A 15,770-nucleotide genomic window follows, 5' to 3' on the forward strand; every position below is an offset into this window, starting at 1 on the left:
TAGAATAGAAATACTAGAATGCTAAATCAATCGTTCCACACCTACGGGTAGCCAAATTTTAAAAGGAGAGTACAGTCTTTCACTCAAAACTTGATAAATGCAATGGTTCAGGTTGCTGAGTTGTTATTACTGGGCAAGTGATTCTTGCTGCAGATTTCGATGGTCGATCTGCCATACAGAGCAGCTGCTCATCTTAGGCTGGTTTATACGGACTCCTTCCAACTCACGCTGTGTTGAATACTAAACTGCCTGGTGTCTCTGCAATCAGACTTGTACCCCTCCTTTTGTATCACTCTGCTTTGTACGCAGGACAGAGTACCCAACAACCATGTTTTCATTGTGCCACACAGGCATTTTTCAAGTAATACCTTGCAAGCCAGGGCTGCGACCTGCTCGAGCATGTTTGGATTTTGCTTTCAGAGTAGTGATTTGGTCCGTCTGAGTCTCTCTATTTCCAGTCCCTCTGCTCTGTTGCTACAAAAACTTGATTTTCTAAAAGTCTTGCTCAACTTCTTCCATCTGCTGAGATAATCCACTGCTGTTGTAGCACGTGGGGCTGCCAGTGCGTGTACGTCCTGCTGCCTGACTCGGAGGAGTTCGGGGCTGATAGTTCATGGCTCCAGGAGGAATTCTCCCCTGTACCACCATATTCAGCAGTACAGGACTGTGACCTCCTCACACCTGGTGCCCCACGGGCAGCATCAAAATGCTCTGTGCTCTAGGCAAGCTCCTGTCATGACTGTCCAGCTAAGTGCAGGAAGAGGAAGACTTTATGGGTTGCTAATTTGGTCTCGACTCTGTGGAGACCCCAGTCTTTTCTAGAATCAAATGCACTTACGTATCAGAATAAGGAACTAGCTCCTGCTGCGTTTGCTGCCCTAGACAAGAGCAGCAATGCTCTTGCCCTCTGCTGCTCTGGGGACTTTTAGAGCCTCTCCCAGAGCTCACTGAAGCTTGGGAAAACACTGAACTCTGGTTTGGGCCCTAGAAATGTGCATGGTTAGAAGGAAATGGAGGTCTGGTTTAAAAAATCTCTGCACAGGAATAAATCTCTGCGCAGGGGTGCTGTAGGCTTGCAAAGCCCGGGGATGTTTTATAGCAGTGGAGTTGATGCCAGGTAAACAGGGGTTGAAGTGTGAAAGGTACCTCAGTTTCCTTTTGTGTCCAGCGGAGACACACAATGTGACTGGTTCTTTTCGTTCCTTCCTTCCGTGCTCGGAGCAGATCTCAAGACAGCAGTACCAAAATGCTCTGATGGCATCCCGGATGGACAAAACACCTCAGTCCTCGGACAGTGAAAACACTAAAATCGAACTGACTCTTACGGAGCTGCATGACGGTTTGCCGGACGAGACAGCAAACCTGCTGAACGAACAGAACTGTGTGACTCACAACAAGCCCAACCACAGTATGCACAGTGAAGGAGCCATCTAGGAGCTGACTTCCCACAACCCACCCATCCCATCTCCTCAGCGGGACCAGCCCTCGCTCCTTCCTGCCTCCTCCCCGAGTGTGAACACCGTTAGTATGTGCTTGCGACACTGTGCTGCATCCAGTGTTCTGAGACCAAAGACTTGTGCGTCCGTTCTGGGAGCAGAAGAGGAAGAAACGGGAAGAAAGGAGCAAAGAGCAAGACGGAGAGACTAAAGCCCCAAGTGTACTTTGGGAATGGTGAGCCACCCTTGAGAACAATGAAAATACTTCCTGCAAAGCAGAATCATGTTTATTTTTTATCTGTATTTTTGATCCTTGTTGGGTTTTTTCCTCCTCAAACACATATGGAGAAGTTTAAAAGCTGCTCCGGTTATTTTTTCAAGAGAGATCATGTTTTTAAAAAGTATTTTGCAGAGTTTTAAATTGTTTCTGTCCCTCCCCAGCCTCAGATAGGCTCTGTTGTGATTTTGTGAATTGGCTCCAAAGTCCGTAGGCCTCTTTTCACCCCTCTCTGGTCCTTTTTGTTGCCCTGTTGAAGAAGTTAGTAACTGGTACTTGTATGTATTTGTGTCCTAAGAATGAGCAAGCTTCAAGGAAACTCTGGTTTCAGCCACCTGGAGGGTCATGGGATGAGTATTATTACGTTCTCCCAGTTAAGTTTCAGGGAAGGAGGAGTGGTTATTTTGGTATTTAATGATCTCTCAAATTTCGGAAGGTTTCTTTGTAAAACGGACAAAAGCATTGTTACACTTGCAGTTTTGTAACCTCCAAAACCTTTGTGGGTGTTGAAGATGATTCTGGGGGGCAGGAGTTAATTAGCAAAACTGCAGTCTGGTGAAATGAAAGTCAGGTGTAATTTTCCATGCTGACCTAAGTGGGTGATTTTTCCTTGGAGTTCCTGACGGTTGCGTTGTGAAGTCCTGTGTGCACCTGAAAACAACGAGCTTTTAAGCACTCGCATGCTGTAGTGGTCTGTGCACCATTACCCGGGCCAGAGCAGACGTGCAGTCTTTGTTAAATAACACGGAACGGCCCCTATCCCCCCCCGTGAGATCTCTAGTATTAACGCAAAAGATGCTGCTACAGTTATGCCCAAAGTACATCCTCCAGGTGACGGCAAACCTCCGCCAGTGCAAGGATGGGGCTCTGCCAAGGAGCTGGGACCATCCTGCCCTCTCCAAGAACTGACAAAACTTTCCAGACGCGAGTGTATTGCACTTCAGGGATTCGGAGAGGTTTGTTTCCAGGCTCTTCCCAGCCACATTCCTTCCTCGGAGCGGATTCAGTGCATTTCCTTCTCTCTTGCCCCTTTTAACAGCCATTTTAGGCATTACCGTGGTAGCAGAGCACGGAGCCTCCCACCCAGCTGCCTCTCGTGCCGGGCACCAGACACCAGTTCCTCCGCCCCAAAAACCTGCCATGCGGATGGGGTGGCAGTGAGAGGCACCCCGTGGCAGTTGTGCGTCACACATTCCCCGCTCCCACAAACGGAGTTTAAGTCCTCAAATGAAAAAAAACAAAACCGGTCCCCCCCTCCCGACCCTCTCCCCTTCCAGTGCCGTCTCGAACAAAATGTGATACGAGGAGAGAGCGATAAATCGGGCATCATGGGTTACGCAGCATTTCCCTTCCCTTCTGTACGCCCAGGTAACCTCAGCCGACCCCCAGAGAAGCCCCCAGCCCCAAAAGCAACCGCCAGAGCTCTGTGCCTGCGTGCCTGCCCCGCTCTGCTTAGGGAAGGCACTTCCCCACCCTCGGTGCCCGCGGTCTGGCTCGCTGCGCGCTGGCTGGAAAGGTGCAATATTGGCTGCGGGAGCTCCTGCAGGAGATCGGGGCCGGCAGCTCTGGGGGTGGTTTGGGAGGGTGCCTCCCTCCTCTTCTCCCTCCCGGCTTTGAGCAGCCCTCGTTTGGGGAGGGCGAGCAGAGGAAAGCGGCGCTGTCCCCTTGGAAGGGCAGCAGCCCGTGGAGGTGACATCCCCACAAGGGCGCACAGAAATGGCACGGTGTCCAACCTGCGCGCCAAGGGAGGACAAAACAGGGCCCCCAAACCTGACTCCTACGTTAAATTTTAACTTTTTCCATCTAAAAGCATCTCCTTAGACTCCAGTCGCCCTCTACTGTGCCCCTGCCTGCGCCCAGAGCTCGCGGCTCAGCTCCGGCCGGCTGCAGCCCGGCTCCTTCCCAGCGAGCCGCCGGTATTGCACCTTTCTCACAAAGCAAAGCGGCGAGATGTCGCAGCGTTTGTCCTCGTTTGAACGCTGTTTATCTAGCGTTGGTGAATGTAAAAGTTTGTCGGAAGCGTCTGACACGGTGGTGAACGTGAGATGCAGTATCTGTGTTGTCAAACCTGCTGCAGGAGGGAAGGCTCGAGTCAAGGCAGCTCCCCCTCGGGGATGAGGCTGCTCACTAGATCTGACTTTGCTTCTTATGGCAGGTTGTGGATTTGTTTTAGTGTCTGTTTCCATTAAATAATAATAAAAAAAAAAAAGCCAAATTTTCCAACCAAAGCCATGTGATCCCAAAGCAAATACCTCCTGCTTCTGCCCATGCTGCACTGTTCCAAAATTTCCAGGCGATTTTTTTGCATGACTGTTTTTCATCATTTGTACAGATCCGGTAATGGAAAGCGAAACAATTTCCAGAAAAAATAGTTGATTATAGATGTGTTTCAGATGGAAAATATGTACCTGACCCGGAGGGGTTAGGAGCTGCTACTACTAATTAGCTTGAAGAGCAAGGCATGGTCCTCTCCGCGGAGGGGAAAACATCCCGTCTCCCTGTTCTCAGGGCATTTGCAGTTTTACTGTTTAACAAACGCGAGGGGCTCCCTGCCCTCGTGCTGGGAGCCAACACAAACAGAGGAGTCCCGCGCCCAGCTCAGGGTGGCTGCTGAGGCTCTGGACGGTGTTGGCAGAGGCAGAGGCTGGGCCGGCCCCGCGGCGGTGGAAATGCCCCGGGCTCGGGGGGCGTCCTGCCAGCGTGGGGCTGCTTCCCCAGGCTCGCCGGCGTCCCCCCCCCGTGCCTTCAGGTGGGCCCAGATCCGTGCCACGTGCACGCATCGTCGGGGTGGCACGGGGCACCAGCTGGTGGCTTTGGGAGCCGCTGGACTTGACCTCAGACCTTGGCAAGGCTTTGGCTCGTAGAAAGGATACTGCATCTTCCTGTGTCGGCTCCCGCTGCCTGCCGTGCTCACCTGCTCCCTCTGCCTCCCGGCGCGGGCAGAGGGGCGGCCGGCGGCCCGACGGCCTGGGGAGGGCACCTAGCCATGGTTTCTACTGTCAATACAATTTTGCACAAGAGTTCTTTGAAGTGACGTTTTAAACACTAATATCTTAAATGCACAACTGTGAATTATAACTTTTACACTCCTGTTGGTTGAATTTCCTTTAAATGAAATGAACCTGAATCTGTTGTAACTATGATTTATTATTATTTTTTTTTTAATTCTGTGTATTGCCAAATCTTTGTAAAGAGTGAAGGAATGTTCTTGCTTTCCAATGAGAATCTTTCTCCAAACGAGACTGGCTCTGGTGACGTGGAGATGATACGAAGCACGCTAGCTCTGAGTGGAGAGGGGCTCGGGTGGGCTTAGCAAACCAGCCTCGTCCCCTCTGCAGACCGCAGAGTTTACAGAGTGCCGGCTGCCCGTCCCTTCTGGCTCCTCCCTCAAAGCCCAGCGCAGGAGCTCGGGACCGGGTGTCCCAGTGGGGTGAGGAGCAGGGTGCAGGGCAGGACACGCTGCGACCCATGGTGTGGGTCTTCCCCGTGCTTTCCTCTCCTCCCAGCTGTAGCCGTGCTCCTCTCACACCCTTTTTGCCCCCCGACACACACACACGTCCTGCTCCAGGCCCCGTCGGACACCGGGACCTGCACGGGGCAGCAGGAGCTGGGAACTGTCCATGCCTGGGGACGTGGCCGGGGCGAGGCTTGCAGGTCCTGGGCTCGTTTGAAGAGGGGTCGGCCGCTCCTTGTGCTCCATGGTCCGTTCCTCCTTCCTTCCAGCCTTATTCCCCCTTCTCCTCACCGCAGGGTCATTATTGTATATTTTTTTTTCTTCTTTTCTTTAAGTGCCTTTTTGTGCAGGTGGAGCTGGCAAGAGTAGGGGTCTCAGGACACGGCCCTGTGCGCTCAGCCCAGACCTGGAGTCAGCCCGGGGGGAGCGGGGCGAGCTGCCCGTGATGACCTGCGGACATCGCCCCTCGCTGCTCCTCAGCCTTCAGGGCCCAGCTCAGGCTGGGGTGCCGTTTCGGCACTGCTGGTGTCGGGCTCTGGCTCAGTTCAGCTCAGAGGGAAGAAAACCAAAGAGGGAGCTGCGTGCGAGGGGCTGCTTGGGCAGCGGGGCCGCTTCCTGTGATCTCTGCGGAGCCCAGCCGAGGGCTGTGGGGTGCGGACGGCAAGGAGCAGCGCTGTCTCCTCGCGAGCGTCCCGCGTAAGTACCCTGTGCCGTGGGGAGCACGGCCACGTTCTCCGGGGCCAGCCGGGACACGCACCTCCCTTGTGCTGAACTAGACTATCTATAGAAACGGTTCCCACGTGAAAGATGTACCGTATTTTGTATGCTGCCTAATACACACGTCTGTGGTTTTAAAACCAGCACCTGTGTACCAGTTGTCGAGTTACCCAGTGTCTGGATTGCCAGGAGAAAACGGGGGCTGGCGGGAGGGGAGCGATGCCGTAGGGAGTCCCTCGGTGTGATGCCAACTCGAGGCTTCGTCCCGAAGGCGCCCGACCGGCGTCGATGCGTTCCTGCCTTTGCTCTGTAAGCGGCCGCGTGCGGAGCAGGAGCCCAGCGAGTGCTGAAAGGCTCGGTGTGGTACGGACCCGGGCTTGCTGCGCGTCCCGCTGCCCTGGCTTCACACCGGGGGGCTCTAAATAGACCCAAAGAAGTGCCCGGCCCCTGGATTGTTTTGTCCCAGCAATGGAATGACAAGCTGAACGAGCGTGACCGAAACCAGGCATCTTTTCACGGCACAGAGGAGAGAACGGCCTTCATCCTGCCCTGGCCAGCAGCGGGGACGAGCTCTGCACTGCGGGCTGCGCTGGGAAGCTGCCCCCGCCCCTGCCCTCCTCTTACAGCTGGTCTGATGGGTGCAGGTCTCGCTGCTGAGGTCTCTGCAGCCTCGTTCCCGTGGCTCCACGGCACGGGGGAATTGGACGCGTCCGTGGCTTCCCACAGAGCCCCACACAGTCCTGCTCGGTGTCTTGCTGTAGTCCCGGAGCCTGGCTTCACGCTGGTCGTGTTCCCCTGCCTGTAGTTTCACAGCCACGTCCTCGAGGCTGCGTCTGAGCGAGGGGACGCTGTTGATGCAGGTGCCAAGCGGTACGGTGTAGCTTTTCAGTCTGGTTTTGCCTTCTTGCTGTTCTGTTAGGGGCTGGATGCTGACCTGGGGAGGCTGCTGCATTCCCCAGGAGAAAGCCTGGGCTGCCAGGTTGTCCCAGCGCCGAGCTGAGGGAAGGGAAGAGAAGGGAAGGGAAAGGGGGTGCTGGAAAGCTGCCTCCATCCCGTGGCACGGTACAGGTGGTGGAGGTTTCACAGGTCGGTAGTGCCAAACTGTCAAAGCGACGGCGTTCTCATTAGCCTCAGGTCAGACCAAAATGGTTCTGCACCTCAGAAATAAGGTACTAAGGGCTTCTGGCTGCATCTGATCGAGAGGTGCAGACACTGCTCCTTGTACAGCCTGGCTTCAGGTTTCGCTCTCGGAGCCAGGCAAGTGCCTGAGATGGGCAAAGGCTGCAGGCGGCTCCATGCTCAGGAGGTGGCTCGGCTTTTTTGTCTTTTCTCCTCCTGGAGGCAGGATGGGAGTTGGCTGAGGAACAAGGTTTGTTGGGGAGGGAGGGCTTGTCCCAGCATTAGGGCTTGGCAGCGCAGTGTAGCGTCACATTTCGGCTGTCTGGAGGCCCCAGAGCTTTATGAAAGGAAGACGTTAACCTCTGGGAATCACCGCTGTCCCAAATCCTTCCAAATTCAAGTGAGAAACTTCTAGGTGTCAGATGAGTAGCCTGGACCATAGGCCTTTAGTTGGAAGTGCCAATACTGAAGGAAACCTTCTGGTTTCTCCCAGAGATCAGCGTGGGCGCGTGGTGGGGCTCTCAGTGAGCATCTCTGTGCGCAGCAGCGTCAGGCCGGCCGTGCCTGGGTCAGCCCTGGCGCAATTCCTGCTCTCAAGCCCCGGTTCAGCCGGTGGGTTTTGACCTTCTGTCCTCCCGCAGCCTGCTGCCTTGCATTGGGCAAAGCAGCTTTCTGCACTGCTGCTCTCACCGGGGCCGCAGCCGCCTCGCCCCTGGTCTCGCTGTGCTGTGGGTGAGTTTGCAGGAGGGCAAGAGGAGGCGGCGCAGCCGGCCAGGAGCTGGCGATGCTGCGGCAGCCCTGCCTTCGTTCCCCAGCCCAGTGAGCTACCAAGGAGGGTAGGAGGCACTGCTCGAGGACTCGCCTCCCTTGCAGACTGGGTGAAACTGGGAGAGTGGAAACCCACCGGGGCCCCAGCAGCCGCAGAGGTCTGACCCCTTTGTGTTCGCAGAGCTCCCAAGCACAGGGTGGGTTACCAGCCCTGCGGGGGTCCTCGGAGCCTTTTTGCAGCACGCACAGCTGGAGATCAAAGCTCAGAAACCGAATCACTGGGCAGACACCTGGATGCCAAACGCACTGAATCTGAAAACCCCAGATACTCGAGAGCACGTCCCTGGGTCACCGGGAAGCCGTGAACAGCTGGTTCTCTGCAACCGGTGGGCTCCGAAACCAAACCTCTCTCCTGCATCAGGGCCTGCCCAAGAACCTGGGGCTGGGCTGTGCAGCTCCTCCTGGCTCCATTTGCTCGCCCTTTGTTTCTCCCTCTGCTCCCAGCTTTGCGCTCACCCGCGGCGCTGCGTTCTCGTGGCTGTCTGCCCCCCCCGCTGTCCTTCCCGAGGTCTCTGCCCCGTGTCCGTCGCCCATCACCTCTGGTCTCTGCCAGTTGTATCATACTGTACATGACGTCGGGTTTCCGGAGTTGTAGTGTTCCGACTGCAGTGTTTCCTTCTGTGTACATAAACCTGAGTAAGCACAACTGAGATCACGAATGAAGTGTGTACGTTTCATATACTGATTGTCATACGAACGGATTTTATAATTATTCAAATTTTGTTGTAGATTTCCAAGCTTTCCTATTTATTTTGTACCAGATTTATTTGTATATTTTGTGATTTTGTTTAAAAGCATTTTGTTTATTTCTATTCTTTTTAGATAAATGATTTTTTTTTTCTGTTGGACATTCCAGTTTATGCATTTTTCCCTCCTCCACGCTCCCCCCTCCTTTCAAAGGGACGGCTTTCAGCACGCGGGTGGTGGGGCTGATGCCGATGGTCCTGGACCCAGCTCTCCGCAGACCGCGAGCCGCTGTTGGCACTTGGGCAGCCTTTAACCTCCTCTGCAGTTGTGGAGAGCCACGGCGAGGCCGGATCCCGTTCCCCGCAGAGCCAGGTCTTGCTCCTTGCGCCGGTGGGGCTGGGCCCGTGACTCCTGCAGCTTGGGGGGGGGGCCCTCGGTGCTGGCCGGGAGCTGACGTCCTTCCTGAAGTGCTCCCTCGAGGGCGATGGCCTTCTTCTTCCACTAAAACAGCCCTCCTTTACACCCTGCTCGCCACACATCACATTTGTTTCTCGGGAGGCGTGAATGCCGTCCGTCTGTCCGCAGAGCGCGTTCTGGCCGGGCAGTGCATGGACCCCGGGGTCAGCGGTGAGGGACGTGGCTGGGGACAGTGTCTGTGCCATGGGATGGCAGCCACTGGAGCCGTGAGCTGGGCGTTGTGCTGAGCAGCGCGGCCGTCCTGCACCTCTCTTGGTGTTTTCTTGCTGTGGCCATCGCAGGACGGGCAGAGCGGTGTAAGGCTGGGCAGGGAGCGGTGCCCTCGCATCCGTCGGGCTCTGCCCGCTGCTTTCCCACCAGAGAGCGAGGGTCAAATATTTTCCATTGCTGCCACCTCGCAGAGTCCTCTCTGGGAGCCGGGCAGCGAGCTATTTGTGGGACCGTGGTGGCAGGAGGAATGCGCGGAGCTCCCCGCACCGCCATTCCCGCAGCCTCCCAGCTGCTGAGCTAGAGCTTGAAAAATTCAGGCAGCTATACTTGGCAAAAGGACGGTTAAACTTAGCAAATCCCAGCATGGCCTTTAGCCAAAGGGCTGGGGAATGGCTCCTGCAACCCCTCCTGCAGCTGGGCCAGGTGGCTGAGTTGGCCCAGCTGGGGCTGGTCACTACAATCCAGCCCCCAAAAGCAAGGGGCCGGGCATCCAGTGCCAGGTTTGGGGCTTTTAGCAAGCACCCAGTATTACTGTGCTCTTAACTGTTGGCCATTCTCTGTGGCCACGTTGCTGCTTTTCTGGTTGGGCCCTGGGTACCGCATTCCCTGCTCATGGCCCCAGTGCCGGGGACACCCGGGTTACAGGAGCGGGCTGAGGGCAGCAGCGCGCCGACCCCAGCGCTGTCCCCGTAGGGGGTACCAGCAGCCCTTGGCTGTGTGCTGGTGCCCAGCTGGTGCCCCTGCTGTGCCAGCACTGAGTTTCCCCAGGTTTTTCTCTGTGTTTAATCAGGTCTGCAGGACCTCCCACCCACCCCTGCGCAGCTGATGGGGGTAACACTAACCTCATCCCCCCTTCCTTCCTGCCTGCCTGCAAGCTGGGGACCAGACCAACCCCTGCAGCCAGGCCTGCTGCCACTTCCCGGGGAGGTTTTCTTTTTTTTCCTCCCCTCCCCGCAGCCCCTCCCGGCTCTCCCTGCCACTTCCCGCGCAGCCCTCGGCATGCCACAAAGCGCCCAACGCTTCTTAGAAACATCAAGATTTATTGACTTGAAAACTGCCACTTCAGCAGCAGCATTTCCTGCTCAGATGGTGGTGTGTATTGTTTATTTTCTCCTAAGGTACTTTAAAATGAAAAAAAAAAAAAGAGAAAAAAAAAAAAAAGATTAAATGCATTTATGGTACTGAAACAACAGTCGAATTCGTTACAAGAGGGCCCCCCGCTGTAATCCCTTCAGACGTGAACGGCGCAGGCTGGAGCAAGGGAGGCTGCACCCAGGACACGGAGGAAAGCCACCGGGCGCTGCTGCCCGGCCGTGCCCTGTCCCCGGGCTGGCTCACGGCTCCCTGCGGTAAGCTTCTGCGTGCTCCGCGCCAGGTCAAAGGCAAAGGCAGCTGCCTGCGGGACGGGAGCGCTCCGGCTCGCACCGCGGGGCTGGCCCTGCGGCGTGTGCTCGCTCCTGGTTTAGAGCAGGCACGCGTGGCCCGCAGCACCCTGGAAAACAGGCCCTTTCGCTCCAGATGGTGGCTGGTTTTGTCTTTGGGATGCTTCGCTTTCTTAAAGCTGAGCAGACAGGAAGGTCAGTAACAGGCGGTGAGGAAAACAAGCTAACGTAACGCTAACGCGGGAGCTTCGAGCTGCTGGGTTAATATTTACTGGTGAAACTACAGAACGAGTTGAGAACACGGCGTGCGGCTCAACTGCTGGAGAAACGCGCTGGAAGTCATGCATCACATGCCAATGATGAAAGAAAGCTCTGAAACACGGGGAGGGGAAAACAAGCGCCTACAAGCCGAAACGTGTACAGCTGCAGCTGTGCAAGTAAGAGCCGGACTCCCACCGCTGTGACGGACGGAGGAATCGAACCACTTACACGGAGAAACTCACACCAAGCAGAGGGTGAACGCAGAGCTGGAAGCCACAGCCGCACCGTGGCCAGCAGGAGGGTGGTGGTTGTAACACAGAAGAAGAGAGGTAAGGGCAGCAACCCCACGGGCAAGAGGATTTGGATCGTTTTGCCTCCTGCGGGGCCCAGCACATCCCTTCCTCCTTCACAGTGAATGTAACAAATGGCGAAAACCGTTTACAGGACACCGTTCAAATGAAAATCAAATGGAACACATCATGGGAGAGGGAAAAACATGCAGCATCCCCAAAGGTAATGGGAGCAGCATTACAGCACAGGCAGGCAGTCCGATCTGAATGCACCACCCGGGCAGAATCCTTCGGCTTTTTGAACCGTCTGCAAAACTGAAAACAAGGGTCTCCTCCTGATTAGTGTTAATTTGTTTAAAGTTTCCGGACACTTTCAAAATGTGCCTTTTGCAAGAATCACACCCCCCCAAACCCATCACCCCAAGGGCCCCCACATAGGAATCTGCTCCTGATCACTGCCAGAGTCATGGTTTGTCTTCAGAGATGCTTTGCTTTTTCCTTCTTATTCCTCTTCCTCCTCTTCTTCCTCCTCCTCCTCTTCCTCGTCGTCATCTTCATCGTGGCAGTGTGTGATTTCCTGAGGTGCCTGGGGGAAGAGGTTGGGCGGTTTGATCTCACTGATGGAGCGGGTCAGTTGATGCCGCTTGTAGTCGGAATCTTTAAAATCCACTGAGGTGCGATTGCGCGTGGCCATCGGCGACTCCTTCTCGTTGATGTCAACGTGTGTGTGCTCTACCGTGGACTCGTGTGGCATCTAAACACGTAGGAGAGGAGACGGTAAGGGGCGTCCCTGTCCCAGGGCATCTCCCTGAAGACAGGCAGAGAGCAAACCCCAGGACATGCCCCCCCCTGGCCCACCAAACGCCACCCAGCCCTCCAGGTGCCTTCCTGCTGCCGCTGGCTCGTGGAAGCCACGCACACGATGCAGGCACCGCGGGGATGCCCCGGCTCTGCCACTCACCAGGACGTGCGCGGCTCTGAAGAGGTAGCTGAAGGGGTAGTAGAGGAGGTTGATGAAGGAGGCTGCGTAGAGGTCGGCGTAGCGCATCACCTGGCTGGCAAACAACGTCTGCCGGGAGCCGCTGCGGAAGAGGCTGCCCATCATCCCGTAGCACATGTCCATGTCGTGGGTCACTTTCTACGAGCAAAGGGCAGGTGAGATCCCGGGCGGGCACGCAGCAGTGCAGAGCCGACCCAGCCACAGCAACACTGAGGGCTGGGGGCTAGGTGAGATCTGCAAGGATCTCCAGGGAGGCTTTCTGTGCTCTCATCCCGAGGCCTAAGAGCACGGCCCCAGCTAACAGAGGGGAGGCAGATGCGGAATGAGAGCCAGCCCCTGCCCCAGGCTGTGACCCCGTACGCAGGGCTGGCTGGACCAGAGGCTACGGCCCCTCCGAGCCTGTTTCTCTCTTCACCCTGCTCTGTGGCACCGAGCACCGTCAGCTGGTGCTACGTACATGAGGAAGGAGACCATGTTCCAGACCAGGCTGCCTTTCAGGAGTGCCAGTGACACCAGTGAGCTGGGAAGCTCCTCCGTTTGCGTCCGCAGACAGAATGGCTTTGCCAAGCCTGCCGTGCCCACCCGAAGGCAGAGCAAAGCATTTCAGGGCTGAGCAGTGGGTCGGGTTGTCAAGCCCTTTTAGGATCCAAAAGGATGAAAAGGGATTTTTATGGTTGGTACCTTAATGCGTCTCTGGATGGAGCTGATGTCAGGGCGTTCATTGCTGCTACTGTCCAGATGCCTAGTTACAGGCGAGAAGGTAAATACACGGTGTGAAAAGCCTTTCAGAACCAGATGTTGTGGGATGGGGGCTCGGGGGAGGGAGGCTGGTCTGGAGGGGAAGGTTGGTCTCACGGGAAGAACCCAGGCCTGAGCCAAAGCCCCGGCAGCAGCGCCGCCAACCCAACCCCGAGGGTTTGTCACAGCCGCTCCTTAGCTGTCGCTAGGCTGGGAGAGGCAGCAGGAAAGTTGCCAGTGTTTGAGCACTCACTTGTATAACTCGGCCAAGAAAATGTCCAGGCTCTGCAGCTCTTCAAAAAGGGCTGGATAATCCGGAAAAGAAAGGGGAAAAAGGTAAGTTTAAATCGCTGAAATTGAATTATTTGAAGGGCTGCAAGCACACCCGCCATCCTGCCCGCTCCCCTGGCACGGCTGTGGCGGGTGCTCCATCAGGGACCGTGGCACGTCAGAGCCACCGTGCAGGGAGAGGGTTCAGTCGTGCTCTGTGCCACCGGCAGAGCTTTGAGCTTGGATTCTGGTTGCTGCTTTTGTTTCTGAGGTTGAACATTCACAGCCCTCACAGAAACCTTCCAACTAGCCACGGGGCAACCTGCACAACCCCCAGACCTACTTAGACACCAACGGGCAAACCCGGGAGAAAAGTAGCAGTGCTGGAGGATGGGAAGCACAGGGTGCTTTGGCAGCAGAGAAAGCGGGAGGAAGGAGAAGGAAGCAGCTGGTGAGCAGGGATTCCCTGCAGATGGGGGAGCAGTCATGGCTCAGGCGCTGCAGGGACAATAACCTGGGTGCCTTGTCAGATATGTTTAACGGGAGAAGCCACGGCTCAGCATGGACAGAGGGAGTGGAGTTTTGGGAGCCGGGTTATGGATGAGGAAAGCTCAACCCCACCCAGCAGCAGCTTCTCCCCCAGCCAAGGCTTGGCTGCTGATGGGCAAGAGGCCCGGGATGGAGCATGGGAAAGGCCTGGGACCCTGCCGGCAGCTCACAGGGAGCTGCCCAGCTCCTGCCACCAACACCCCACCCCCGGGAGAAGGCCGAGGGGACAGACGGGTGAGGGAGAGAGGCGGCGAGCTGGGGTGATCTCTCCCTTGCGCCCCCCTGCCCGGCTGCTGACCGCTTTTGTCAGTCCAGACGTGCAGCTCCTGCGCCAGCTCGGGGATCACCAGGAAGGTCCTCCAGCCCTGGCGCTTCTTGGATTTGAGGATGTCCCCAAAGATGTGGTCTCCGATGTACAAGATATCCTTCCCTTTGGCCCCCAGCAGGTCACAGACTGTGTCTGAGGAGCCTGAGAGATGAAGAACAGGGTGACTCAGAACAGGGAGCCAGACAAAGATGTGTGGCTCATTTCAGAGGGCCAGGGTTAGGGATGCACCCAGTCCATTTTCCTTCCAGAAACCTCCACTGCTGTAACTCTAACACCCCGCTTGGCCCTGGCAGCACAGGGCACCCACACGGGAGTTCACCCAGGGCAGTTTTGCCCTTGCAGGGATATACAGCAGCAGATACACATGCTGCCTCCCACCCTGTGTGACAGTGATGGAGCCCTGGGCATCACGGACAGCCCTGAGCATCCATCTGCTGCCCTTCTCTGGCTCCAGGAGCTGTCTGACGGCAGCACAGTAAGGACAGCCGGGTATGCTGCACTGGGCCGGCTGCAGCTCTCCCCACTACAAGCCCTGCAGTGGCATTTCCCAGACCCTCCCAGGCAAGGAAGAAGAGGGCATTAGAGGAACGGGTCCACTTCTCCTCTGCTTTGTGGAGCAGCGGTGATAAAGAGTTTCTGGTGCGGTGCACAAAAGGCACACAGCACAATGTGTTTTGGGAAACACAGCCTTGTTTAATGCCTGGCACAGCACCCAGCGTGAGTGGATGAAGGCCTCTAGGGCACATCAGAGCCATGTCACAGGGCAAAAAGTGTTTTTGCCTCACCTCCAGAGTACACGATGCCATGCTGCAGTGGGCCAGTGTAGGTACCAATCTTCAGCTTCCCGGTCACCTGGGGAAGGAGATACTGCCTTAGTAAGGAACAGCTGGTGCTCTGGATCTTTTGTGTCCTACCATTTCTTCACTCTCTGTTTCTCCCTCTCTTTCTCACTCCCAGGCAGCCCAGTGGTGGTTTTCCACGTTTGTTCCCTATTGACACCTGCAGTACATTAGGGAGAGCAGCAAAGCCTCAAGCCCTGCTCTGTCCTCGGTGATGGGGTTGCTTGGGAATTACGAAGAAAAGATGCCGGCCCAGCATTTCTAGGGCAAGTCCAGCCCGTTCCCACACAGAGACCCCACACGAGCCCTTTCAGCCACAGAGGTACCCTCCGTGTGGTGCTCACCGTGTCCACCTGCCGCAACACGGTGCCCTCCCCAAAGAAGAGGGGTTTTCGGGCATCCACGAGGATCAGGTCAAAGTAGGACTGCCACGGCCGGTGGGCACTCCCAGGCTGCAAAGGCAAAAACAAAACTCAATCATGCACAACATAAACAACCACAGGGAATTTAACTGGAGTGTCACTGCCCCCAGCCACAATCTTATTACACTGCTGGTCCATCAAATGCTCTGATTCCCCCCGTTTGTGCCTCTGGCCGGGCACTGGGTTGTGATCTCCTAAAGCACTCCCCTTTTGTGGCAAACCCAGCCCAACCCAGCAGTGAAGACTGAGGACACAGTGTAAGAAACGACATGATTTTTTTTTGCTCTATGCTTCCACTCCTGATATAAAGACCACAGCAAGGAGCTTTTGCAGCTATCAGTTGTGATTTTCCATGTTCTGAAATTTTTTCCCTTAGTCTTCTATCTTCAAAGCACAGTGCAGAAACACATCTTTGGAGTATGAGATGTTGTCCCAGTGAGACGTTGAGAAAGCAGTAGAACTTCAGCTCATAAGCCTCTCTCCAAA

General features: G+C 55.8%; 2 protein-coding genes across 8 annotated transcripts in view; one reads left to right on the plus strand and one right to left on the minus strand.

Annotated features, from left to right (window-relative positions):
• CNNM2 (cyclin and CBS domain divalent metal cation transport mediator 2) overlaps window positions 1-10,373 on the plus strand; it is a 121,424-nt gene extending 111,051 nt beyond the window's left edge. For both annotated transcript variants that reach the window (XM_083845019.1, XM_083845020.1), the window contains one exon: window positions 1,225-10,373. In XM_083845019.1, the coding sequence (XP_083701145.1) occupies window positions 1,225-1,434 (210 nt within the window). In that variant the 3' untranslated portion in view covers window positions 1,435-10,373. The remainder of the gene's footprint in view (window positions 1-1,224) is intronic.
• NT5C2 (5'-nucleotidase, cytosolic II) overlaps window positions 10,229-15,770 on the minus strand; it is a 58,749-nt gene continuing 53,207 nt past the window's right edge. For all 6 annotated transcript variants that reach the window (XM_083845021.1, XM_083845022.1, XM_083845023.1 and 3 more), the window contains 7 exons: window positions 15,207-15,314; window positions 14,809-14,875; window positions 13,994-14,164; window positions 13,130-13,181; window positions 12,820-12,880; window positions 12,100-12,276; window positions 10,229-11,892 (listed from right to left, as the gene is read on the minus strand). In XM_083845021.1, the coding sequence (XP_083701147.1) occupies window positions 11,641-11,892; window positions 12,100-12,276; window positions 12,820-12,880; window positions 13,130-13,181; window positions 13,994-14,164; window positions 14,809-14,875; window positions 15,207-15,314 (888 nt within the window). In that variant the 3' untranslated portion in view covers window positions 10,229-11,640. The remainder of the gene's footprint in view (window positions 11,893-12,099; window positions 12,277-12,819; window positions 12,881-13,129; window positions 13,182-13,993; window positions 14,165-14,808; window positions 14,876-15,206; window positions 15,315-15,770) is intronic.

Source organism: Anser anser (assembly GCF_964211835.1).
Source record: "Anser anser genome assembly, chromosome: 7".
Taxonomy (NCBI): Eukaryota; Metazoa; Chordata; class Aves; order Anseriformes; family Anatidae; genus Anser; species Anser anser.